The sequence below is a fragment of the Vidua chalybeata genome, chromosome 24 (assembly GCF_026979565.1).
Source record: "Vidua chalybeata isolate OUT-0048 chromosome 24, bVidCha1 merged haplotype, whole genome shotgun sequence".
In the NCBI taxonomy this organism is placed as follows: domain Eukaryota; kingdom Metazoa; phylum Chordata; class Aves; order Passeriformes; family Viduidae; genus Vidua; species Vidua chalybeata.
Window position 1 is genome coordinate 1,927,662 of NC_071553.1, and position 26,140 is coordinate 1,953,801.

The 26,140-nt window shown below is 51.5% G+C and overlaps 2 protein-coding genes across 2 annotated transcripts in view; both read right to left on the minus strand.

Moving 5' to 3' along the window:
- Positions 1–14,258, minus strand: part of CACNA1S (calcium voltage-gated channel subunit alpha1 S) — a 56,102-nt gene extending 41,844 nt beyond the window's left edge. The window contains exons 1-2 of the mRNA XM_053963952.1: positions 14,098–14,258; positions 8,452–8,557 (exon numbers count right to left, since the gene is read on the minus strand). Of these exons, the coding sequence (XP_053819927.1) occupies positions 8,452–8,557; positions 14,098–14,258 (267 nt within the window). The remainder of the gene's footprint in view (positions 1–8,451; positions 8,558–14,097) is intronic.
- A 9,076-nt stretch (positions 14,259–23,334) lies between these two features.
- On the minus strand, positions 23,335–25,727 carry LYZ (lysozyme). Its single transcript, XM_053963976.1, has 4 exons — positions 25,531–25,727; positions 25,033–25,191; positions 24,720–24,798; positions 23,335–24,310 (listed from the first exon to the last, which is right to left on the minus strand). Exons 1-4 carry the CDS (start codon positions 25,682–25,684, stop codon positions 24,250–24,252), a joined length of 453 nt encoding a protein of 150 aa, XP_053819951.1. The 5' UTR covers positions 25,685–25,727; the 3' UTR covers positions 23,335–24,249.
- Between the last annotated feature and the right edge of the window lie 413 nt (positions 25,728–26,140).

Below are 26,140 nucleotides of genomic sequence, written 5' to 3' on the forward strand. Positions count from 1 at the left end.
ACAGCCAATTCTCCCTCCGGAGATCGCCTCTGTTCATGGCCACTGAGTGTCCCTGCATGGCTGAGAAAATTCCATCATCCCATGGGGAGAGGCTCCGCCCAGGGGAGGAGCCAAGCATTCCTACCTGGATCCAATCTGACCTTGGAACAGCACAGCAGCCTTTGCCCACTGCATTCCCAGAGGAGCAGCTTTCTGCCCCACTGCATTCCCAGAGGAGCAGCTTTCTGCCCCACTGCATTCCCAGAGGAGCAGCTTTCTGCCCCACTGCATTCCCAGAGGAGCAGCTTTCTGCCCCACTGCATTCCAGAGGAGCAGCTTTCTGCCCCACTGCATTCCCAGAGGAGCAGCTTTCTGCCCCACTGCATTCCCAGAGGGAGCCCAGGCCCATCTCCAGCAGCCCTTGGAGCATCTTTGTGGCCTTTTCTGGACCTGCTCCAGCAGCTCCGCATCCTTCCTGTGCTGTGACCCCAGGGCTGGAGGCAGCTCTGCAGGTGGGGTCTCACCTGAGCAAAGCAGAGCAGAATCCCCACCACTTCCTGCTTCCCTCACCTGCTTGGGGGGGGAGCCCAGGACATGAGTGGCTTTTGGGGCTGACATCAAGCACAGTACTGGCAATTAAACTTATGTGGCTACAACGCAATGGCCTGAGCCAGGGCAAACTTAGCACAGTCTCCTCAGACTGGCAGGAAGCAGCTGAAGGGTATTTCCTGCTGCCAGACTGTTAGAGATGAGCAGTGAGATGCTTGGCTCTCACAATGAGGGGTGAACATTGTGTGTGTGTTAAGAGAAGTTTTGTACACGCAGAGTTGTGTTACTGGAATGTGTCCTCCCCTCGTTGTTATCATGGGATGGCCTCGGTACTCGGGGCATTTGGGAGGGTTGGCTCGTTACTGTGGCAACACCTGAGCTCCAACCGAGGTGTAAGGAAGTGATCTGCACCCCTGGGCAGCGAGGGAGGGTCACTGACAGGACTCTAGGAGGGGCTGGAGATAAATCCATTTTGAAGATGAGCACGTGGCTGGTAGTCACGGGGGCTCCCAGCGCTGTAATTTTTCCTTATTTAGTCCTTTGTTGTAGTTTTTTGTTAGAGTTTAATAAAATTTTAAAAAGTGAGCAGTGGTTTCTCACACAGACTTTACACCAGGTCAAGGACCACTCTGCAGACCCCACTTCCTGTGCCCAGGCTGGTTTGAGAAGGAATCAGCCACATCCAGCCCTGGTGCTGCCCACGCTGCAGGCCAGCACAGGGACTGCACTCGTGGCCCAGTCACCACCCTGTGCCCATGCCAGGAGGGCCCCACTGCAGCCCCTGCACATGCCATGGACAGACACAGCTCTGCTGGCTTCACTGACGCCCTGGCCAGCTTCTGGCACCTGGGCACCCACTCTGTGCCACTGCCAGCCACTGTCCCTTCCTCAGCCCAGAATTCAGAGCTGGCTCCCTGTGGACACTGAAGTCTAGTCAGGGAAAGAGTCAGATAAACTTTCCCAGGCCTCGCTCTGGGAAGTTTTGGGAAAGTTCAGAGAAAGAATTAAAACAATTCTTAATCTTTGCAGCTGCTGTTTAGAATGTGTTGTTTTTTTGTAAGATGTTTACAAGAAGGGTGTTGTTCCTAATTAGCCAATGGTGTGAGAGGTGTTGATTAAGAACCAATCAGGTCCAGCTTTATCATAATTTTCTACAAAAGAATGTGTGGTGTCTAATAAACTTTGCATGTGCCTTCTGAAGACATAGGAGTCGTGTTGCTTCATTCATCCATCCTTAATGCAACAGCAACAGCTCCCCACTGTGGGATGCTCAGGGCAGGGCACAGGGCTGGCTGGCACAGCTGGGACAGGGAGTACAAAGAGCCAAAAAGCCACAGGGAAAAGATACAGCTCTGTGTAACACACAGGGCTCCACACATGCTCCAGCCATGTCTGGGTGTTGCAGTGAGGTAGAAAAATTATAAAGAAAAGCCTGATAAAATCAGGCCTGCTCTGCCTGGCCTGTCATTTCTTCTAAGTCAAGCTAGCATTTTGCAGGCTCTCATGTAAAAGCAATCCTGGTGTGAGCAGTCCATTAACGTAACAATCTATTCCTGGGTAAAAAACAACTTGCACCTCTATAAACTGTTCTCTATAAACTGTTTTTACACCGTTAGATAGAAAAATGAAAACTATCTCTCACAAACAACTTTCCCTGCACGTACACCCTGGGAGTTTGAGTGACCAATCAATACAGAATAACAACTTGTTACTAACCAGTAAAAGTAATTGGCAAGACAGCTACTGACCAATTGGAGTCCCACACGAGGTCTGTAAAACTGTATAAAAACCAGTTCTGTGAATAAAGAATGGGCTTTTTCCTCCATGAGGAAAATGGAGTCCCGTGTGATTTATTCCCATGTGAGGGCACACAGGAACCTGAGCCGTGGTGCTGGGTGAGCCGTGGGGCAGCAGGGTCACAGCGTGCACCACGCTGAATGATGAAACGTGCCACAGCCCCAGCCTGCCCAGCATCCTCAGCCCCAGTGCCCACAGGACTCTCTGCAATGAGCCCCACCTTCGTGTCCCTGGTGCCCTCTCCCAGGGAGGAGGGCAAGCAGGGTTTGAATGAAGTCTCCCAGCTGGGCAAACAGGGGGTAGGTGGTGAGAGCACAGCATGGCCACAACACAGATGGAGATCTACCCCTGCTGCATCCACCTGCAATGAGAGCTCACAGCCCTCACACTCCCCCTTGACTGCTCCAAACCCTCCCCTGCCTTTTGCTCCTGTACCATCAGCCCTGCACTTCCTCCTCAGCATCCCACTCCCAGCTGGGCCCTGCTCCCTTTTCCCCTGCAGCTCCAGCCCACCCTCATAAAAACAGGTTTTGTAGGTGTGATTCCGAGGTTTTGGCTTTTCTATTTTTCAGTTTCTGAGCTGCTTTAGTGTGTGGGTCTGGGCATCATATTATGGGATGGTGAGGTCTCTGCACAGGGCAGGGAGACAAAACAATTCCTTCTCTAGCTAGGGACCAAGGACAAATTACCCAAACCTCAGGCCCAATAGCACAAACAACGTGGGCTGGAGAGAGACAAACAAGCAGGATGGGACTTTGTGGGCTAAAGATGTAATTGGACAATTAGCTCCAATATGCAAATGAACCAAAACTTATAAAGGTGAGAGACCCCGTGAGCAGTCGTGCATTTTGTGACCATTTTGGGTTCACCTGGGGTGTAGCCCTGGCTGGGCTCTTGTGCTGCCCAAGGTGGATCCATAGAGGCCTCCTAATAAATCCCTGCTTTATTCTTTAGCTCTGTCCAGCCTCTGCCCCAGGTCAGCCTTCCCAAGGCATTAGGTGCACCAATGGGGTGGCCAGGACACATGCATGGACTGCCAGGGCAGGGACCTGTGCTGCTGAAGTCTTTCTAAGCCTTTTGTAAACATAAAACATCCCTAAAAGTGCTCCCCAGAGGCTTGCAGCAACGATCCTCTGCAAAACAGAGCAGCTCAGTGTCCTTCTATTCCCCTGAATGGAGGCGAATGAAATCCTACAGATGTGAGGCAGAGAAGGGGACAGGACAGGTAACGTATGGGAATACACTGACAGCAATCTCATAGGATCCCCTTCCTTTGGAAAAGAAGATGAAAATGAGGGCTGGAGCCAAGGAAGTTTCCCCTGAGCAGTGGGAAACCCTGCACTCGGCTTGGGAAGGGCACAGTGGGAGGCAAGCAGGGTTGGGACTGCTGCACAGCCAGGAAGAGACACCAAGAGAAACAATTCTGCTCTCCACATCAGCCTCTGTCACAGCACAGGAAGCACTTGGGATGAGAAGACATGCAGGAAAGAATTTGGGAGAGTTTTTTAATTGCTTGCACGGATTTCTCAGAGAAGGTAGTTGGAGTAGATCATCTCTAGAGGTCACTCCACCCCTAGCTGCTCTGCAGTGCTGTGATTTTCCTGCCACATTCTCCAGTCACAGCTCCTCCTTTCCCACAAACAAGAGACACCCCAGGGCTGCAAAGACAGGAACGAGGAAAGCCATGACCCCCTAGAGCAGCCATGAGAGCACAGAGTGGCCAGGTCCAACAAGTTGTTCTCCATTGCATCTCCCTCACAGGCTGCCCAGAGCTCCTCACTGCTTCACGTCACACCAGCTGCCCCACGCCTGTTCCAGAGCCTGTGAGACACCTTCTGACATTCCTGAGGGCTCTCCCTGGACTAGATGCCTTATGTCTGCTTGGTTTGAAAAGGCGTTGGTGGGTGCCACCAGCTCAGTCACCAAAAGCAGAAGGATTTGACTGCAGTAGGAACAAGGGCTCGGCGATGCCTGTCAGATCTGGGGTATGGACAGCCCAGCTGGAAGAACAGAAATCTCAGGAAGCTGCAGCCAACCCAGCCTTCTCCAGGGCTGGGAGCAGAGGAGCAGCAAAGCCCCTTCCAAGGAAGCCTTGCCGTGGAGCTGGGGACCACGGGGCACCAGGAGCACCCTGAGTGATGGAGCAGGGGAAGGAGGCTGCTGTGCTGGGAGTGGCATTCAGGATGAGTCAGGTGAGCTCTGCTGGCCCACCTGCACGGGGAGATGAGAGGGGCCTGGCTCATCTGCCAACCAAAACCCCAAAAACTCTGTGGGTGACCACAGAGGTGGCCAAGCCACAAGCTGGGCAGAGCGCCAGCCCTTGGCAGTAGCCCCAGCCAGAGTGAGGGGAAGGAGGGTGTCTTAGGTTGAAAGATGTTAGTGGGGGTGTGTGTTCTATTTGCCATCTGTCAGAGGTGTGGCAGCTCTCTTCTGTTCATTGGGCACTTTTCTTTATCTCTTCCACAACCAATCCTCCCTCCAGGAGATCTCTGCTGTTCATGGGCCATTAATTATTAATTAAATTATCTTCTGTCCATGGCCAGTGAGTGTCCCTGCATGGCTGAGAAAATTCCATCATCCCATGGGGAGAGGCTCTGCCCAGGGCAGGAGCCAAGCATTCCTACCTGCATCCAAACTTACCTTGGAACAGCACAGCAGCCTTTGCCCACTGCATTCCAAGAGGAGCAGCTTTCTGCCCCACTGCATTCCCAGAGGAGCAGCTTTTGCCCACTGCATTCCCAGAGGAAGCCCAGGCCCATCTCCAGCAGCCCTGGAGCTCCAGAGGAAAACTCCAGCCTTGTCCAGGATCCTGCTCCAGCAGAAGCACAGCTGGCACTGCAGGAGGGCTGAGCCCCCATGGAATGGCACTGCTGCCACCACCCTGACCCACAGCCTGCCAGGGCAGGCTCTGACTCTGGCAGTGTTGTTTTCTTTTTTGTACTATTGCATTTGTATTTTTAATATTCCTAGTAAATGACTGTTATTCCTACTCCCACATCTTTGCCTGAGAGCCCCTTAATTTCAAAATGATGATAATTTGGAGGAGGGGGTTTACATTTTCCATTTCAGGGGAGGCTCCTGCCTTCCTTAGCAGACACCTGGCTTCTCAAACCAAGACAGAGGGAGGCAGGGGGAGCTCACACAGCTGCATGTGCACCCCTCCAGGTGCCAGTACCAGAGCAGCAGCATTTTCTGCAGTTTTATCAAGTCTGTGCAGGCAGACATGCAGGAGCGTTGCCCATTGTCACAGCTCCTGGAAGACTCCAGGAGGTCCAGGGTGACCCCAAGCTCTAGGAAAGCCACATGCAATCACGACTCTCCTGCAGCAAGTAACCCATGCCAGCCTCCAGGCACAGAGCCCAATAGCTCTTGAAAAGCAGCAATGGACAGCAAACTCTGCTCAGGGACCCTGGGACTCCAGTCAGCCGCCCAAAAGCAACTGTTCCAGTGTGGCTGGGATGCCCATGGCACAGCCCTGGGGTGACAGACATCACACAGGACCCACAGGTAATTACAGCTCCCCAGAGCTGATGGAAAGCTGGGAGAGTCCTGCAACTGCATCACACACCCACATTCCTGTCACTGAACTGTACCCAAGGCTTTGGAAACACAGGAATTCCCCAACCCCAGGGCTGAGATACAACCCAAAAATGGTGGGGTTTTCAGAAGCATACTCCTTGTGCAAACATTTGTGCTATCTAAAATACCCAAAGCCATTATCTGTGACACCAGCAGCGTGCCTGCACACAGGCCAGTACCCATGCTACTTAAATTGTCTTCTTGACAGCTTGAGCTCCAGCTCTGTCCCCCACTCCCTAGGCCCCATGTCCTACCTGACATTCCTACAAAGCCCACAGGGCTCAGGACAGCTGCTCTTGGGTGGTCTAAAAGGGTGACCTCCCTCCAAGCAGTCACCCTTGAGTCCCACTGATGGGGAAAAACTTTAAACTGAAAAGAGAGTTGGCTTTAAATTGACAGACAGATCATTTAAATATTAGGAAAATATGTTCCCTGTGAGGGTGCTGAGGCCCTGGCACAGGGTGCCCAGAGCAGCTGTGGCTGCCCCTGGATCCCTGGCAGTGCCCAAGGCCAGGCTGGACAGGGCTTGGAGCACCCTGGGATGTGGAAAGTGTCCCCCATGGTGGGGTAGAATGAGATGGGCTTGAAGGTCCCTTCCCAGCCAAACCATGCTACAATAAATGCAAATATCTCAAATATCTCAGAGCTGGCTGACACCCAGCTCAGCCCACTCTGCTCAGTGCTGCTCCTGGGCTCCTGTGGCAGGGGGAGCTGGTGTGGCCAGGGATGTGGTGTCCTCTGAGCCCAGCGCTGCCTCTGGGCTCCCCGAGTGTCACAGGGCTCAGGACCAGCACTGAGCATCCTCACACTGAAGGGGCAGGTGCAGGATTCACACCTGAGTGAGGGGGAGCAGAATTTGGGGCCTGGTCACTGCTCCTGCCTCCCTCCTGTGTGGTCCCAGCCAAAGAAAGTCTTCTGAAATACCAAATAAGAAAAGAGATATGAAATACCTCTTTCAAATAATGAAATATAGCGGGTTTAGATTAGATTTTAGGGAAAAAATCCTTCCCTGTGAGGGTGCTGAGGCCCTGGCACAGAGTGCCCAGAGCAGCTGTGGCTGCTCCATCCCTGGCAGTGCCCGAGGCCAGGTTGGACAGGGCTTGGAGCAGCCTGGGACAGTGGGAGGTGTCCCTGCCCATGGCAAGGGGTAGAATGAGCCTCCTGACCCAAACCATGTTACAATTCTATGTTTCTATGAAAACCAGGTATTTCAAATTCTCGGCTGGCTTTGCTCCTACAAAGCCACCAGAACATGGTGACAAAGGGACAGCAAGCAGGAATGAAAGAACAGCAGCCTGGGGCTACCTGGCTCTTGATACCTATTGCTGTGGCAACAGGCTGAAACTTCCCCCAGTAGGATATAGCGTAAGTAATTCAACATACAAGAAATAAAAATAGATGGAATTTCATTCATGCAATGAATTTACATCACTTGGTCCTTGCCCATGTGCCTCTTGCTCATGGGAAAGCTCCTGGGGCAGCATCAGCCCCTCTGGGTGCCCTGTGAGGCCAGTGCCACTTCACTTCTTATCCCCACACACACCTGGGCTTCCCCCAGCTCTGCCCTCACAGGTCTCAGCCACATCCCAAGCCCTCTCCCAGAGGGAAGCCCCATCCCCACTGTCCCCATCTCCTGCTTCCCGTGGTCAACTTCTCCCAGCCTTGCTTTGCCCCTTTTACCTCTCCTCTGAGGCAACTGCACCTACCAAAGCCTGCTCTGCCTCTGGCCAGGGAAGAAAAAACCCAAAACCAGCCCGAGGGGTTAGGGAGGCTGGTCAGACCAGCCAGAAGGAACAACCCAGGATCTAACCCTCCATGGGCATTTACCCTGAGGAGTCCTGAAACCCCATTTCATTGAAAGGGGGATTTAGATGTTTTGATTCAGTCATCATAGTCAGTCTCTCAATGCAAATCAATGTGGACTGAACCACAGTGGGGATCTGAAGAGTAGAAAGGCATGGCAATCTAAAAAAGAGTGTAAACTGTTGATCTGGGTCACATTAAAACATCATATTCCAGGAAAACTGGAGCAACTGTGGAAGAATATGGAATAATGATTGGAAAAGAGTAACCCTTCTGCCTAACAGAAACAGGTTTTTTCCCCTCTTAAGTAAAAGATAACAAAATTAAAATAGAGTTTTGAAAGGAAAGGTCAGAAAAATTTATTCCCAAATGCTGAAACAAACCATTTGAGCCTTTCTGGAACAGGATGTTTCCTTTTGAAATTGTGATTTTAAAAATCTGAGGATTTTTTTTCTTTCATTGGCATCCATTCTTCCTTTGTGTGTACTCCACACACAACCTGCTGCCTTTCATCTCTACCCAGAGGTGCTTTCAGCCCCTCTGAAAACTCATTTTGCAGTCACTTCGTCCCACCCCTGCCTCCCATTGACTGCAGCAGCTGTGGCTGGACCAACACTGCCTGACTCCCCCCTGGGGCAGCAGATGGCCCCAGAACAGCTCTTGCCACCCCGCAGCAGTGTCACCCCAAGCCACCAGCCCCACGGAGCCCTCAGGGCTGCGGGAAGGGCTCCAAGTGCTCCTTACCAGGCTGGAGTTGGCGATGTTGGTGTCATCCTCGGGCATGGGCAGGTAGATGGCCAGAGCAACACAGTTGGCAAAGATGGTGAGGAGGATGATGATCTCGAAGGGTCTAAGAGGAAGTGTTAAGGAGTGCAGACAGGAAAGAAAAAGCAGAATAACCCCACCCCTGCCCTGCCCCGCCTGGGTGGGTGTGGAGAACCAGCCCTGCCATGGGGCAGAGCACAGAGGGGGCAGCCAGACCTCAGCCTCAGCACATCCTCGGCTGCTGCAGGGCCAGGAGCTGGGGTCAGCTTTGACACAGACAAAGGGATGGGAGAGCTGGCAGTGTCCCCCATCCTCACCCTTCATCCTCATCACCCTGAAGGGTCAGGAGCCTGTTCAGAATGTAGGCACTGAACCTGTGGAAGAGGTTTTACAGCAACTTCTGTGAGCCAGAGAGAAGTTTGATAAGAGGATCCATGTTTACCCCTGAAAGAATTTTCTGCCAAGGTTGTTGACACAGAAACCTGTCACCACAGGGCATCCCCAGCCAGGCAATAATTAGCATTGACTCCATGATTCACAGAAGGCTGATCAATCTCTTTATTATTATCTCATTATTAAGAAACTCGTTGCTTTTATAAACAGTTACGATACAGGTGGACCTAATTGGTCCTCCAGCCCAAACACCATCACCATTGGCTAATTAAGAAACCACCCTTTGGTAAACAAATCTCCACAACACATTCCACATGTTCACAACAACAGGTGCAGCAAGTGAAGGTAAGAATTGTTTCTCATTCTTTCCCCTATCTTCTCACAGACTTTCCCAGAACGATGCCTGGGGAAGTGTCTGCTGCTCTCTGTGACCAGAGAGCTGCTGCCACATTTACCCCTGAAAGAATTTTCTACCAAGGTCGTTGACATAGAAACCAATAAAGAAGGAAGAATAAATCAGAGAAACCTGCAACTGCCTATTCCAATGAGCACTTTGCTTGTCTCTCGTGACCAATGAGTAAACTTATGAGCTATGCAAGACTGTATAAAAGGCATGCATGCTAGAATAAAAACAGTCTGAGGCATTCTGAAAATGGAGTGTTGCTTTGTATTGTCTCTGTCTCAACTACGACATCCCAAGCATCCCCCCAGAGCAGCAGGTCCAGCTCCCTCTGCACTTGGCATCCATGAGGGAGACTCCTGCTGCTCGGGTCCCACGGGGGCTCTGTGGCCCCAGCTGAAGGTATCTGGGGCAAGGCAGCTCCTTCATCCAGGGGCTCCTGTGGCAGGACATCCCCAGGTGTCCTCACAGCCTTGGTGGCCCAGGACAGGCAGCACTGCTGTGACTGTCCCCAGGAGTGAACACAGCGCTCAGCCTGAGGACTGTCCCACCCCCTTCGAGGTGGAAACTGGGCTGTTTGGGCCCTGTGACACCTCAGAACACAGGGGTGACTTTAGTCTTTCCCCATGAAGGTCCTGGGACAGGCACTTGGTCACTCCCAGGCTCTTGCTGCTGTCACTGCTTTGCTGGGCCTTGAAACCTCTTGGACAAGCTTCAGCTCTCACCTTCCTGAAGCCTCCAAAGAGCTCAGACTCTGTCTCCAGGGCCTCATTTGCAGCCAGGCTCTCCCTGCAGGGATCCCCACTCTCTGTTTCCCGCAGCAGTCTCCCCTGAGGGCTGCTCTGGTGGCCACGCCGCTCCAGCCCATTACAGAGCAAGGGCCACCCGGGGAGCATGCCATCCCCACCAGCCTGAGTGCTGTCAGGTGTGTCCTGGGCTCAGCACAGGCTTTGTTTCCTTTTCTGAACCTTTCTATCCATCAACCTGGTGACGCTTTAAAAACTGAAGTCATCTGGAAAAGCTGCTCCCCTTTGTGTCCAGGTACTGAGGCAGAGCCCAGGGCCTGGAGGCTTCCCTGCCTGCTTGGACAGGGTAGGACGAGCCCTCCTTGAAGGGTGACCTCCACTGGAGCTCCTGTAACTGGAGCTGGAATCCACTTGTTGCCTGTGATTCTGGCACAGTTATGAGGTAGAAATGCAGTGGGACAGATTGAACCAAAAAACCAGCCATGTGGATAACTGGGTGCAGTGTGTCTGCCTCCTGCCACAGAGCCTCAGCATCCTCCTCATCTCCTTGGCTTGCAATCTAACTTCTTTCTGTCCAGCACCACACAGCATCCGAGGGTCCCCACATCTGCCTTGCAGCAGGAATTAGGCCTCTGTGTCTTGCAGCTCTGTGTTTCTCCAGCGTCCCCAGAGTCCTCACCCATCTGCCTTGCAGTTCTCCTGGCTACAGAATGACCTGAAGTACCAGGGTGGTGTCACAAAGCCAGCCACGTGCAACAGCTATCAGGCTGTTGGACTGTCTTGCACACAACACCCAGTAAGCTGCAGAACATTCCAATTCCTTGTTCTAATGAACAGATTTCTTGAGATGTGAGCAAATTTCAGTACAAAACACCCTCTGCCTCAAGTCAGCCTTTTACCCACCCTGGGCTGAGTGGAGTGATGGTCCCCAGTCTTCAAGTGCTTGAAAAAGCCCCTGGCCCAGCCCCGTGGCTCAGCTTTGTGCTCTGACAGCAGCAGCCCAGGAGTGCTGGGCCCAGGGAACAGGAACACACACTGCCACATGGAACCTACAGCCAGGTACCCCCACACCAGAGGGTCACAGCTAATCTCCCCTTGGCAGCCTGCATGTCCCTGCAGACCATAATAACCCCCAGGAACTGGAACGACCCGACCCTGTCACATACCCTGATCCCTGAGTGAGGGCAGCCAGGTGCATCTGGGTATAAATACAGCCAGGCACTGCAGAAACCTGATTCCCTGGATCGCTTGTCCTGCACAGGCCAGAGCCACCTGCACATGCCACCGTTCTGTGGGGCACCCGCTCATCCCCCTCCGGAGCACCGAGGTGGGGAAGACCCTCCCTGTGCTATGCACTTGCTCTGGCACGTGCTGGCCCAGCAGGAAGAATGTGCTTGAGCACGCTGCAAGATGGAAGTCCTATTTGCAGCTCCTCCCCTGCCACTCAGGCGTACACACAGGTTTCCTCCTTTCTCAGTGCCCGTTTAAGACACAGGCACAGTTCCCTTCTATGTGCCCACAGAACCATCATTTCTCTTGCCAGAGACACAGAAAATGAGAACTCCTCTGTTTTGGCCCTGCTCCCACTCCCTGGAGGACAGAGAGTCCCCTTGCAGTAAAGGAAGGAGGTCTCAAACTCCAGCCCCACCAGAGCTGTGAGCATGCCCTCATGCCTGCCAAGAGGCTCCCTGGGCTTTGGACAAAGCAGCATCTCTGGGCATGGTTTTGGTATCCCCACAACAACACAGCCAGTCTAAGGTGACCAAGCCACCTCCCAGAGTAAAGCCTGGCCAGAGCTGGGATCATCTTGCCAAGGCCAGGAACACTCAGATAAGGTTCAGCCACTGAAATGAGAAAATACGTGGTGGAAGAACTCGACTCTGTTCCCCAGTCCATCGTTTTTGCTACAGCCCAAAACGTTTTGCTGAAATCAAAGTGAAAAGTTTCATCTCCCACTCTCTTCCTTTACATAAAACAGAGGTGAACAAAGTGATAGCTCCTGGATGCGTGGCAGGAACATGACATCTTGGTATTTCTGAGCCACAATGCCCCAGTGAAAAGGTCAAAAAGCAACACCCAAACTACAATACTAACCCAAAGGCACAGTATCACCCACAAACTGAACAGTATCACCCACAAAAAGTCTTCACCGGTGACAGCAGTACCAGGGAGGGATGGGAAAGGCAGCTGAGAGGACAATGCTGTCAGCAAGGATTTGGGGGAGGCCCCCCAGCAGGGCAGAGCACAGCTGTGGGATCAGGCAGATTGTGGTACACACAAAGAGCCATCCCAAGCAACTCACCCTGGTCTTGCTACCCACGCCCAAAACTCCAGAGTATCACATTGTCCCCAGCCTGACCCTGTCCCCAGCCCTGGATGGGCACTGTGCCCCCTCCTGCCACACCAAACCCCCTCCCCTCTCAACTGTCTGTCCCCCGTTGCTCCCCAGCACACAACACACACAAAACATTCACCAGGCACACACACACACTGCTCATGCACACACACACACAGCTCACAGACACACACACACTGCTCACAGACACACACACACTGCTCATGCACACACACAGCTCACAGACACACACACTGCTCAGAGACACACACACTGCTCACAGACACACACACACACAGCTCACAGGCACACACACACTGCTCACAGACACACACACAGCTCACAGGCACACACACACACTGCTCATGCACACACACTGTTCACAGGCACACACACACAGCTCACAGACACACACACTGCTCACAGACACACACACACACTGTTCACAGGCACACACACACAGCTCACAGGCACACACACACAGCTCACAGACACACACACACAGCTCACAGGCACACACACACTGTTCACAGGCACACACACACTGCTCACAGGCACACACACACTGTTCACAGGCACACACACTGCTCACACACACACACACACTGCTCACAGACACACACACTGCTCACAGACACACACACAGCTCACAGGCACACACACTGCTCATAGGCACACACACACACTGCTCATGCACACACACAGCTCACAGACACACACACACACAGCTCACAGGCACACACACACACACTGCTCACAGACACACACACACTGCTCACAGGCACACACACACTGCTCACAGGCACACACACACTGTTCACAGGCACACACACACACAGCTCACAGGCACACACACACACTGTTCACAGGCACACACAAACTGCTCACAGGCACACACACACTGTTCACAGACACACACACACACTGCTCACAGACACACACACACTGCTCATGCACACACACAGCTCACAGGCACACACACACACAGCTCACAGGCACACACACACACACTGCTCACAGACACACACACACTGCTCACAGGCACACACACACACACTGCTCACAGACACACACACACTGCTCACAGGCACACACACACACAGCTCACAGGCACACACACACACTGCTTACAGGCACACACACACTGCTCACAGGCACACACACACACTGCTCACAGGCACACACACACTGTTCACAGGCACACACACACTGCTCACAGGCACACACACACTGTTCACAGACACACACACACACTGCTCACAGACACACACACACACTGCTCATGCACACACACACAGCTCACAGGCACACACACACTGCTCATGCACACACACAGCTCACAGGCACACACACACACAGCTCACAGGCACACACACACACTGCTCACAGACACACACACACTGCTTACAGGCACACACACACTGCTCACAGGCACACACACACACTGCTCACAGGCACACACACACTGTTCACAGGCACACACACACTGCTCACAGGCACACACACACTGTTCACAGACACACACACACTGCTCACAGGCACACACACACTGTTCACAGACACACACACACACTGCTCACAGACACACACACACACTGCTCATGCACACACACACTGTTCACAGGCACACACACACTGTTCACAGACACACACACACACTGCTCACAGACACACACACACACTGCTCATGCACACACACACAGCTCACAGGCACACACACACTGCTCCCCAGCCCTGCAGCCAGAGGATACTTCCACTCCACGATGCTGATGCACGCCTTCCGCAGGGGGTTTTCCAGGGTTAGGCAGAACAGAGCCCTGGGTGGACGAGGAGCTATTGGTGGTACCGGCTTCTTGGACTTCTCCTTCTGTTGCCTCTTCTTCACATCACCCTGGGGAGAAGAGGGCTCCATGGTGTTGCTCCCCTAGCTGTCTCTTCCCCTCCTGCCCTGCAGTGGAGCCCCCCTTCCCCAGGTCCCAGCCAGCTGGAGCTCCTCTGGCTCTCTGTCCCCTCCGTGCAGCAGGGGAGGTGGTGGGGGAGTGGGGGCTGGAGCCTGCACTCGCATGTACAAACACACAAAGCATGAGTTTAAATTTAGATCCCGGCCTGACTCTGGGTGCTGTCCCAGCTCCTGAGGCAGCAGAAGGGCCCCTGCAGCTGTTCCCTCTTTACCCAGCACATGGGGAGTTGGGCGAGTGCTTGGCATGCCACTGGCTGGGCTGGGGGTGGGACAGGCTGCCCGGGCTGGGCACTGTCTCCACAGAGCAGCGCCCGTGCCCCAGGTCAGCTCTGTCCCCCGGTCCCCACCTGCACCGGGAAGCAGCCCGGGGCAATGTGCATTTGCTGAATCACATCGTGCAGGGTGACATGGAGAAGCCAGCTCTGGCTAGTTCCCAAGGACAGTTTCCCCCCCACCCCTCATCCCATCGGCCCCTCCTCTGGAGGATTTCACCTGCAGCTGGTGCACGCCTGTGCCCTGACCATGTCGTACTGGGGCTGTAGGGCCTTCGAGGCTGGGTCCATTTCACTGGCTTCACACCCTAGTCTCAGAGCTCCAGGGAATCGTGGTGAGTCCAAAAAGTGCTCAGGCTTGCTTTTCTGGAGGCACAGAGGAAACCCTTGGCTGGCACTGGTCACTTGAACAACCACTTGCTCAGCCTGATGGAGGTAAATCCTGCATGCAGGGTGTGGAGGATGTCTGGGGATGCAGGAGCCCAGCCAGCCTGGTGATGCCTTGTGAAGGCTGGCCTAGAACAGAGACTAGACAGAGCTAAAGAATAAAGTAGGGATTTATTAAGAGGTCTCATACAGAATGGATAACAGAGGTCTCTCACTTTTATAAGTTCTGCTTCATTTGCATATTGGAGCTAATTGTCCAATTACAGCTTTAGCCCATGCAGTCCCATCCTGATTGTTTTTCTCTCTCCAGCCCACGTTGTTTGTGCTCTTGGGCCTGAGATTTGGATCATTTGTCCTTGGTCCCCAGCTAGAGAAGGAATTGTTTTGTCTCCCTGCCCTGTGCAGAGAGCTCAGCATCTCCTAATGTGAAGCCCAGACCCACACACTAAAGCAGCACAGAATCTGAAAAATACAAAACCCAAAACCTGAGGCATCACTAGGCTGGATTGTGTCCTGCCAAGCCCTGCTGGGCTTGGGAAAGCCTGACTGGGTGAATGGTATGGTAATTCCTGAGCTGAGATAAGGAGAGAGGCAGGTTATCAGCACCTTCCACAGCAGGAGACTGAGGCACCAGAAGTGTTATTCATGGGGGTTTTCCTGGGGTTTTCTAGACTGTCAGCAAACTGCAGCGATCTAATGTTCCACAGCAAATGGTATCCCTGTTGTACAGATGTTACAGCTGTTAGAGGCTGCCCAGCTGTGCCCTGCTCCACCTCGGGCATCCCAGGGTGCTGCTCCACCCAGGGCACTGCGCTGCCTTGCTCGCAGCTGCCTCTCCCTGGCTTTGTGGGGTCCTTCTACCGGGGAGGGAAATGCTTGCCAGCTGTGCAGCCAGCTGTGCTGGGGGCCAGAAAGGAGTGACTGGGGAGCCCAGGGCAGGGAGAGCAGCTCCTGCAGCTGCTCCAGCCAGTTTAGATGTACTTTGGAGGAGGGTGCCCTCGGTTGTGAAGAGGTTCATAGAATCATGGAATGGCTTGGGTTGGAAGGAACCTTATAAATGATGGCATCCCAACCCCCCTGCCGTGGCCGAGGGCAGCTTCCACTAGGGTTAAATTAGCAATCTGCCCCCTTCTACACCACTCTGCTCTGCAAATCAGAGTCAAATCATTCCTGCTGCGGGGTCCAGCCCCGTTTCCGTGTGAGGCAGATCCCTCTTCTCACTCAGCCGTCATTTTCCCCCTAAACCCTAAGTTCAAGCCGGGAGCCCTATTCCCGTTGCTGCCGGTGCAGAAGAGCCTTTGCAGGGACCGCAAGGCCGCGGGGCCCATCTAGCGGGGATCTCCAGGACGAACATCTGCCTGGGACGCCCTGGGAACCCGAGAAGGAGGGCGGCCGGGGCTGGGCAGGGCATCCCCGCAGCCTCTCTGGGCTCGCACAGTTCTGAGCCGCCCCTCGCCCCGCCGGGAGCTGTTGGCACATGTCAGATTAAGCCCTTTTCTGACCCAGAGATGGGGCAACTGAGAGGCATTTTAAAAACCTTTATTCCATTTTCAGTCTCATTTGAAGGGTGAGACAATACAGATGTTATACTTCACACCATCACAATCAGAAGCCAACCATTTCCTAATTACAAAACATTATAAGCATTTCTTGGCCTATCAGCTTTAGCCACGCCATGCTGTAAATGCCTTAAAGCCAATCATCAAAAATGACCCCTTGTGGGTCCTACTATAATGCATTTTCATAGTTCTATTTCTCCAAAATATCTATTCTTTTTTGTAAGGCCGTCCTTTGAAACTTGTTTCTATTTCCATTTCTCTCTCAACAATGTCTGTCCTATTCCATGGCATTTCTAAATCAGCATTTCTTATCTCAAGGCTTACATTTCTTATCTCAAGGTTTGCATACAGATGCACACTGTGTAAGCTTTCTCTCAGGTTTTCTAATTTCTTGTGAAAAATGTGTATTTTATGATTGGCTCTTTGCAAATATTAAATTGAGTACTGTATGTATTATGGAGGGTTATTTTGTAATACTTTTTTAATCCTTTTTAAGTAGTGTGTTAAATATAGTTTTAGGTTACAACATAATGTTAAAATAGAAACTCTGTGATGTCAGATATTTTTTACTAGCTCAAGAAAAGGGATAAGATAATCAAGAAACTCTTCACACAGAGATAACAGTGACAGGAAATCCAAAGAGTTACGGCCTCCTTATCAGAAAAGACAAACATTCTTCAACTTCTCTCCATCTTGATGGAACCACCAGGATTAAGGGGAAGAAGTTGACAAAAACCAGAAAAATTCTTAATTTGCAAGGAATTTATACATCATGTATGAGATATATGAATATGCAACAGGCTGTTGCTGTTAAGGGTTATTCCTTTGTTCACAAGGTGTGTTTTTGGCAGCTCAGTGCCCAAAAACATCCGGATGTCCGAAATTCTTTGCTTTTTATTGTCTCGTAGTGTCCTAATCCTCATTGTCCAAATTTGTATTACTCTAATTTTATTACTATTTTTAATAACTCTTTTATTACTAATAAACTTTTAAGATTTAAAAAAAACAAGTGATTGGTGTTTTTCACATTTCTAATTGGCACGGGGCACCAAACCCGACCCAACCCGACCCGGCACAGCCCCAGCACACTCGGGACAGCGCTCTGCCCGACGGGGCCGCTCCCTACCTGCCCGGCCGCGAGAGGCTCCTTGCTGGTGGAGCCTCTTCACAGCCGCTCTCCTCTTCCTCGCACGCTCCTGGGCCTGCATGTCCCTCTCCCGCTGCACCAGCGCACCGGCACGGCCTTGGGAAGGCTCCCGAAGAGATGGGCTGTGATGGGGTCTGACTCCCGCAGGTGCATCTCCTGCCGCCGAGCCGAGCCGAGCCATGCCGTGCTGAGCCGAGCCCAGCCGTGCCGAGCCGATCCGAGCCGTGCCGAACCGAGCCGTGCCGTGCCGTGCCGAGCCGTGCCGAGCCGTGCCAAAAGCTGCCGTCCGCCGCTCTCCGGCCCGTTCTGCCGCTCGTCCGCCGCCGCTGCCGGCCGCACGCCCGCCCCTCTCCGGCCCCGCAGCGCCGCCCCGCCCTCGGTGCCGGAGCCGCTGCGGTGCCGGACGGTTCCGTCCCGCACGGGCACTCGCTCCCGGGAACCTTTGGGTGCGAGGTGGCGGGGGCAGCGGGGGCAGCGAGCGCCGGTGCTTGCGGAGCCCGCAGCTGGAGAGGTGCTGGGAGAGGCGCGGGCAGGCAGAGGCGCTGAGCTGGCTTCTGCACGCCCTGTGTGCACATGGGTCCGCACGCGTGTGTGTGCGCGGACCTACGCGCCCGTGGGGATGTGTGTGTGTGTGTGTGTGTGTGTGTGTGTGTGTGTGTATTTTTCCGCTCAAGGAATGAGGGATGATTAGCCAGAGGGGAGCAGGATGAGGCTTTGGTGCTGTTGGTGTTCCTGTCTTCATCTCTGTGGCCAGGCACACGTGTGGGTGTGATGGATGAGTAATGCCACGGGTGACTCTCACAATTAAAAGGCAAATGTTTTGTACATGTTAAGAGAAGTTTTATAGTTACGTTTTACCCCCCCTCTTGTGTTGTTATCAGGGGTGACCTGGGTAGTCGGGACATTTGGGAGGGTCGGCTCGTTACTTTGGCAACAGCTGACCTCCAATCCAGATTTAAGGAAGTAAACTCCCCCACTGGACAGTGAAGGAGTCGATGGACAGAACTTTGGGAGGGGCTAAAAGGTTAAAAGGTGAAACCTTCATTGTGTGGGCGAGTACATGGTGGGAAAAATCCTTTGCTCCTGGCGCAGTAATATTTTCTCTATTCAGTCTTCTGTTGTATTTTTGATAAGGTTTTAATAAACCTTTTAATTTTTTTGGAAGTGAATATCATTTCTCACATGTGTCTGTAGGTGCACACACGTGTGTGTAGCCGTGTGTGCCCACTGGTGTCACCAGTGAATGGTTTGGGCACTTAAAGGTACTGGCAAAAAGCAGATTTAAATACAAATTAGTGAAAGTGCAACTTAAGGGAGTTGAATTATGATGTTCACCCTGTTGCTGACTACATGGCTGTCATATGTGTAGGAAAACCAGATTGGAATCCATTTAGGATGATTTACATGGAGGGGATTTTACCTTTACTGAGGATGTAAAAGGGTCAGGATACAAAAAAGATAAGGGTGTAAAAGGGTTTAGCAGTACTCAGTCATGGATTGATTTACCAATTAAACATTCAGTAGCATTTTTTACATTTTAACAGTGGCTTACTAACAGACTCATGATAAAAGCATTCAGAGCAGAATCAATTCACACACATTCAGAGATGTGTACATCTGTAGTGATCTGTGCAGAGGAACCTGCCAAAAATTCCCCTTAGGTTCAGTGAAATATGTCACATCCCTTAGTGATTCTCAAAGGTGGGGATTGCACCCTGAGGGGTGTCGGGGGTGGGGGATTGATAAGGGAACCAAAGAAAGAAAACCAGATGAGCATTGAAGGCAAAGGGGTCAACAACCACTAGGAGATCGAATACTAAGAATTGTGTAATTTAAGACCAATTAAACTATTTAAGACCAATTTAAGACCAATGTTTCTTTGGGACTTTTTATGTATAAATATGTGACAAGTCTGCTAAAGAGGCATGTGTGATGGAATGAAATTCACTGCACAACCCGGGCACATGTGGATGAAATAATTTCTGTTGCACATCCTGGCCAGGATAAAGTAATGCCTAAATTCTCTTTCCTGTCACATCTTTCCTATCAATTCCAAGTTTCCATCCTGGCCGTTATCCAGGCTGGGAACAATGGTACCATTCTACTCAAGTTAGAACTCAGGTAAATTATTTACCAAGGCTAACAGGGATAACTGTTTCCTTTGTTCTCCATCTTGGTTGGTCACTGAAGACTCCTGTTGGTGGAACCCTGGTTGCTGAGAATTTCAGACTTTCTGTGCTGGCAGGCACTGACCCCCAAGAGAACGCTGCATTGACCTGAGGCCGTGGAGGAGCTTCCAAAATGGAATGATAGAACTGGGATTGTGGGGGTGGAGTTTGAATAGAAGTGTGTAACATCACAGGGTGGAAAACTCAGAGTTTAAAGTTTTAGAATACAGTAATATATATAAAGCAAGATGGACGTTTTAGGGCAGAGGCTGGTCCTTTTTCTTCACCTTCTTCTCCATGGGTTTGAGTGGTTTTGTGTAATTGGATAAAAAGTCCACATTGCAGGGCACCAGTGGTTGGTTATTGGGTTAAAAGTAAAAATAATTTAGGTGTCATTTCTTAATTGGACAGTTTATCCTTAAAAGGCCTTGTAGAGAGAGAGATGGGGCTGCATTTTTAGTTTGTTGAAGTGCTGTAGGACTCAGGGTCTGTGAGACGGTGACATAGATGAGAACTAATAAAAATCTGAGTCCCAACAAGAAACACCATCTCACACATTTAATCCTGACCCTGGCAAAAAGAAGAAGCAAAGACTCAGCATCCTGTTACAGTCAGAATTATTCCCGCATTTATGATGCTCCAGTACAGTCAGGGACACTTTACCACCCCACTGGTGCAGTCAAGGGGATGCTTTAAGAACCTATAAATGAAACAACACACACTTTTGAGATAATATTTGTATAGGAGGTAATAGAAAAGCTGTTTTCATTGGAGGTCTCCAGGAGCAATTATGGAAAAATGTTCACAAAAGCCCACCACCTACGGGGTGAACACATATAGGTGTAGCAAATTAGCATAATTGACTAGAATTCCCAATTAGAACCTCAGGTGATGAAGTAATTCCCCTTTCTGGTTCAACCCTGTGATGGGTTTTCACTGGCTAAACGCCAGCAGCAACAACCAACAGAACCAGAGACCCACTGACAGCCAGAACCACTGACCCACTGACCCAGAACCACAGACCCACTGACCCAGCCCCACTGACCCAGCCCCACTGACCCAGTGATCCAGTCCCACAATTCCAGTCCCAGTCCCAGTCTCATTCCCATTCCCAGTCCCACAGTCCCATTCCCAATTCCATTCCCATTCCCATTCCCAGTTCCACAGTCCCACAGTCCCATTCCCATTCCCACTCCCATTCCCACAGTCCCATTCCCAGTCCCATTCCCATTCCCATTCCCAATCCCATTCCATTCCCATTCCCATTCCCATTCCCAGTCCCATTCCCATTCCCATTCCCATTCCCATTCCCAGTCCCATTCCCACAGTCCCATTCCCATTCCCATTCCCATTCCCAGTCCCATTCCCATTCCCATTCCCATTCCCATTCCCAGTTCCGTTCCCAGTCCCATTCCCATTCCCATTCCCATTCCCAGTTCCCAGTTCCCAGTCCCATTCCCATTCCCATTCCCATTCCCATTCCCATTCCCACAGTCCCATTCCCAGTCCCACAGTCCCATTCCCATTCCCAGTTCCGTTCCCAGTCCTATTCCCATTCCCATTCCCATTCCCACAGTCCCATTCCCAGTCCCATTCCCACAGTCCCATTCCCATTCCCATTCCCAATCCCATTCCATTCCCATTCCCATTCCCATTCCCAGTCCCATTCCCACAGTGCCATTCCCATTCCCATTCCCATTCCCAGTCCCATTCCCATTCCCATTCCCATTCCCATTCCCAGTTCCGTTCCCAGTCCCATTCCCATTCCCATTCCCATTCCCATTCCCATTCCCAATCCCATTCCATTCCCATTCCCATTCCCATTCCCAGTCCCATTCCCACAGTCCCATTCCCATTCCCATTCCCATTCCCACAGTCCCATTCCCATTCCCACAGTCCCATTCCCATTCCCATTCCCATTCCCGGCTCGGGCCCTTTCCCCTCCGCTGCAGTTCCGGCCGCGGCCGCCAGGGGCGCTGGTGGCTCCCGGCCGGGCGGGGCGGGTGCGATGATTCCTCCGAGCCGGCAGGGGGCGCTGTGCCGCGAGCGCGGCTGCGCCTCCCTCAGGCGGCGACGGCGGGCGGGGACATGGAGAAGGGATTTCCTCACAAACAGGGCCAGGGGAGATGGAGAAGGGATTTCCTCACAAACAGGGCCGGGGGAGATGGAGAAGGGATTTCCTCACAAACAGACCATGGGAGATGGAGAAGGGATTTCCTCACAAACAGACCATGGGAGATGGAGAAGGGATTTCCTCACAAACAGGGCCGGGGGAGATGGAGAAGGGATTTCCTCACAAACAGGGCCAGGGGAGATGGAGAAGGGATTTCCTCACAAACAGGGGCACAGGAGATGGAGAAGGGATTTCCTCACAAACAGGGCCAGGGGAGATGGAGAAGGGATTTCCTCACAAACAGGGCCAGGGGAGATGGAGAAGGGATTTCCTCACAAACAGGGCCAGGGGAGATGGAGAAGGGATTTCCTCACAAACAGACCACGGGAGATGGAGAAGGGATTTCCTCACAAACAGAGCTGTGGGAGATGGAGAAGGGATTTCCTCACAAACAGGGCCAGGGGAGATGGAGAAGGGATTTCCTCACAAACAGCCGTGGGGCAGGCCCGGTGCCCCTCCGCATGGCGAGCAGGCTCTGGCAGGAGCCTCGGAGCGCGGCTGGAGCGGCAGAGGCGGGCACACCCGGGTGGCGAACAAAATAGAGCAGAAACTCAGAGCCGCAGCAGAGCCGCGGGGTGTCCAGCAGGCACGGGCTGCTGGGTTAAAGTGTAGCGAAAAAACCCAGAGCAAGGGCAGAGAACAGCGGGCTGGGCAGCGGCAGACAGGCTTCACAAGCAGCTGCCACATGAAGCCGGGAGATGCTCACTCTGGGAAGGGAGATGGGGTTGGGGTCCCCTTCTGGGGTCGGGGTCCCCTTCCCTGTGAGGCTGGGTGTTGGAAAGGTCCCAGTTCTTACAAGCAGAATCTCACCCACGGTAAGGAGAAGCAGTGCAGGACAAAATCTGCACAGTGGTAGCAAATCCTCTGAGCAGCAGCAGTCCAGCACCAAAACCCCACTTGTCTCCAGTGTGATCCCAAGAGAGAGCATGGGACAGCTGAGCTTCACCCCAATCCCCCAGCCAAAATCTGGCAGCATCTCTGCCCTTCCCAAGAGAAACCCCCCAGCTAAGAGACTGTAGCAAACTGCACCCCTTCCCTGGCCACTTTGTTCACGTCTTTTGTCTCTCTTGAATATCTGTGTCTCGGTTTGAGAGTTACCCCAGAACAATCTGTGCTCCCATCTCTTAGGCAACAAATGGGAGAAAAATTACATGAGAGAAAGAAAATAAAAAGGAAAAATCCTAACCTCCAACACTGGGGGAAGAGGGACTTCTGGCAAGGCTTACTTTCATGTTTTTTTTTTGTTTTTTTTTTTTTAAGATGCAGCCATCTAAACAAACGTGCCTTTAATGGTTGGTTTATACATTCACACAAGACACGAGTTTAAGCATCCCTTTATTGCATAAGCACCAAAGAAATCATTGCTCCCCTAGCAGCAGCAGAAAGCACATGAAGAAATAAACATGTTTTTCAAATGTTATCACCTTTCGTTCATGCACTGTTTCTGAATCCAGCTTTCCTTTGGAAAAAGGACTTGTAAATTAAACAGCAAAACATTTCCCTTCCCTAACAGCCTTTCCAACCCACTGATTCCTCACAGAGATGCTGCCTGCACTCTAGGCTGTGTTTGATTGAATTCCTCAAAGAAAGATGAGAGTCGCTGTATTCCCTCAGGCCAGGTGCCCATATCCCTCATATCCATATTTCAGTGCCCTATCCCTCATACCAGCCGGGAGCAGATGCTCAGATAAATTTAAGGAGCAATGTCACGTTCCAGCATAGTTTTCTCTCTCTGTCAGTGACTGTCTTAGTCATAAGGCAACATAATTCTGCACGTCTTACACAGTGTTCATGAAATTTTTGTATTTCCTCACTACAGACACTCCAATAAGAATGGGCAAAAAAATAAAGGGGAGGGAGGAGAGGAGGAAGGGAGGGGTGAAGAAGAACAGAGAAAGATACAAAAGGAGCGAGAAACCCTTAATGTTGCTAAGCCCTGGTAGGGCAACAAAACCTTGAGTCAGGATTATGCAAATAAATCAAGGCTGAAACTCCACCAGTAGTGGCTTGATGCTTTACCAGTTTTTATTAAGCTGTGAGCTGTAAGTTCTCTGTTTGCGTTGCAGCAGTGTGAAGGCCTCCAGAGTTAGCACTAGACATTACCCACTCTATCTTTTCTGGCTTATACTGTTTTTAATTCCCCACACCCATGCATTTCCCTGACCTCTCCAAACGCTGACATTCTCTCCGCCTCTGATGATCCTGAGGAAACGATCGATCGACACCTGTGGAGTGATTTAGCAGCCCCTGACAAAGGAACTCAGGTCTCTGCCCCGGCAATGGTTTTTCCAGCCATACCTGAAAAAGCAAATACATTGTGTAATTTGAGGGGTTTGATTATGATTGAATTGGTTATGAAAACAGACTTGGTTAATCTTTGAGAGTCTTGGGTGAAGACTCTCAAAGATCTCTCTGAAAGATACGAATAAATGGAAATTATTATGAGCTCAATCTAAGCGAGCTGGGGGAAGGGGAAGAGAACAAAAAAGGAGAGCTCTGGGAGAGGAGGAGAATTTAGGGAATTAGAGCAGGTGCTGCAAGACAGGATTTCTGTCTTCTCCTTTCAGCTTTAGGAGAAGGACTGTGCTAAACTCCACCAAATCCAGCTTCCCATCCATTGATTCCCCTGCCTCCCTCAGTCAATAGCAGGACTCTCTTTGATCTCCTCTGCCCACTCTTCCCCAGTGTCCATTGCAAATCTCCTTACCAGGGACTGAGGCCATGAGCCTCCCGGGCAATCTTCTTGGCACACCGAATATCATCCTCAAGATTATCATCTTGCAATTCTGTAGAGAAGGGAAAAAAGATCAGTGTGGAGGGAAGAGGGGCAGAGGAAGAGCAGGGACAGACTGGCAGAAGGAAAGGTGCCCATCAGGAAGGGCAGGTGGGACACGGAGAAGGTGGATGGAAGAAGGACAGATAGAAATGCCCGGAGCAGCTGCATGGCAGGTGTCATGGACAGAGCAGGTGCTTTCATGGAATGAACAAAGAAAGGTTCTTCATTCTGTCCTCCCACTTACTTGAGCAACTGATGCGGCAGGCATTCTTGGATCCAGAGGTCCTGCCATCATTGCACCAGTACTTGCTGTTGATCTGGAAGATGCCGTAGTCCCTGCTTGGACCATTGTCGTTGTACGCTTTCGTGTTATAACTACTCTCATATTTCACCAGGCACATCCCTGCAGGAGGAAGAGAGATCCCAGAGGAGAGCATTAAGGTTTGCTGAGGGTAAATAAGAGGAAAGATATGACAGTATTCAGGATGAATGAAGTGCTGGAGAAGTAATTAAACTGGTCATATCATAACCTTGAGAATTGGATGGGTAAATTCTTGGAAGGACAAAGCTCTAGATGAGTATTTGTTATGTGAACTATAGAAGGGAGCAAGGAAAGGGATGAGGAAAAGATGAAGTCAAAGAAATGGAGGGATGGAACAGTACTGCTGGAAGACCAAAAAGAAGTTGAGAGGGACAAAGGTGGTACAGGCAGAGAGGTGCAGTGGCAGCTCATTATACTCACAGTCAGCAACAGTTGTGCCCTCGAAGCCCTGAAAGCCATTCTGACGTAGGATCTTCACCATCTCACATCTGGGAATTATTTTTCCCTGGGTGCCTGGCAGAGCCAGGCCAAGGAAAACAAGAAGAAAGCCAAGGAAGAGCATTGATTTTCTCATCTTGCAGTCCACAGCAAGATGTGCCAAAGCAGCTTGAGCTGCCTGTCTGCCAGAACTGCCGGCAGTGCCAGCCTTTTATTCCTGCTCCCAGGGGGAGGATCAGCTGGTTAAGCAAGCATATCTGGGAAGTCTGGGCAGTCTTTACAGTAACAAGGCAATAAGGAAGTGGGCCAAACTCCAAAACAAATTCCTGGAAGGTGCCAGTAACTATTTCCCTGGTCCTTCAATGCTGGGGTATATGTTTTCCCCAGCCAACCCAGCAGTCCTCAGCTGGATATTATCCCAAATGTCATGGATGTAGTTCCATGTCAAAGGCTGTAGTTCCCTTTGTATGAGTGTCATGGTTTAATCCCAGCAGTCTGATAGGTCACTCAATCTCTCCCACCCTAGTGGGATGGGAAAGGTAAAAGTTAGAAAACGTGTGGGTTGAGATACAGGCCGATTAATGGGGAAAGA

What these genes read in the sequence shown, in the direction of transcription:
- LYZ (XM_053963976.1), bottom strand. Translation starts at nt 25,684, where the DNA reads ATGAGAAAATCAATGCTCTTCCTTGGCTTTCTTCTTGTTTTCCTTGGC. An exon ending in CTGCCGCATCAGTTGCTCAA is followed by an intron (nt 24,799 to 25,032) that starts GTAAGTGGGAGG and finishes CCTTCTCTACAG; the next exon opens with AATTGCAAGATGATAATCTT. An exon ending in GCTCATGGCCTCAGTCCCTG is followed by an intron (nt 24,311 to 24,719) that starts GTAAGGAGATTT and finishes TTGCTTTTTCAG; the next exon opens with GTATGGCTGGAAAAACCATT.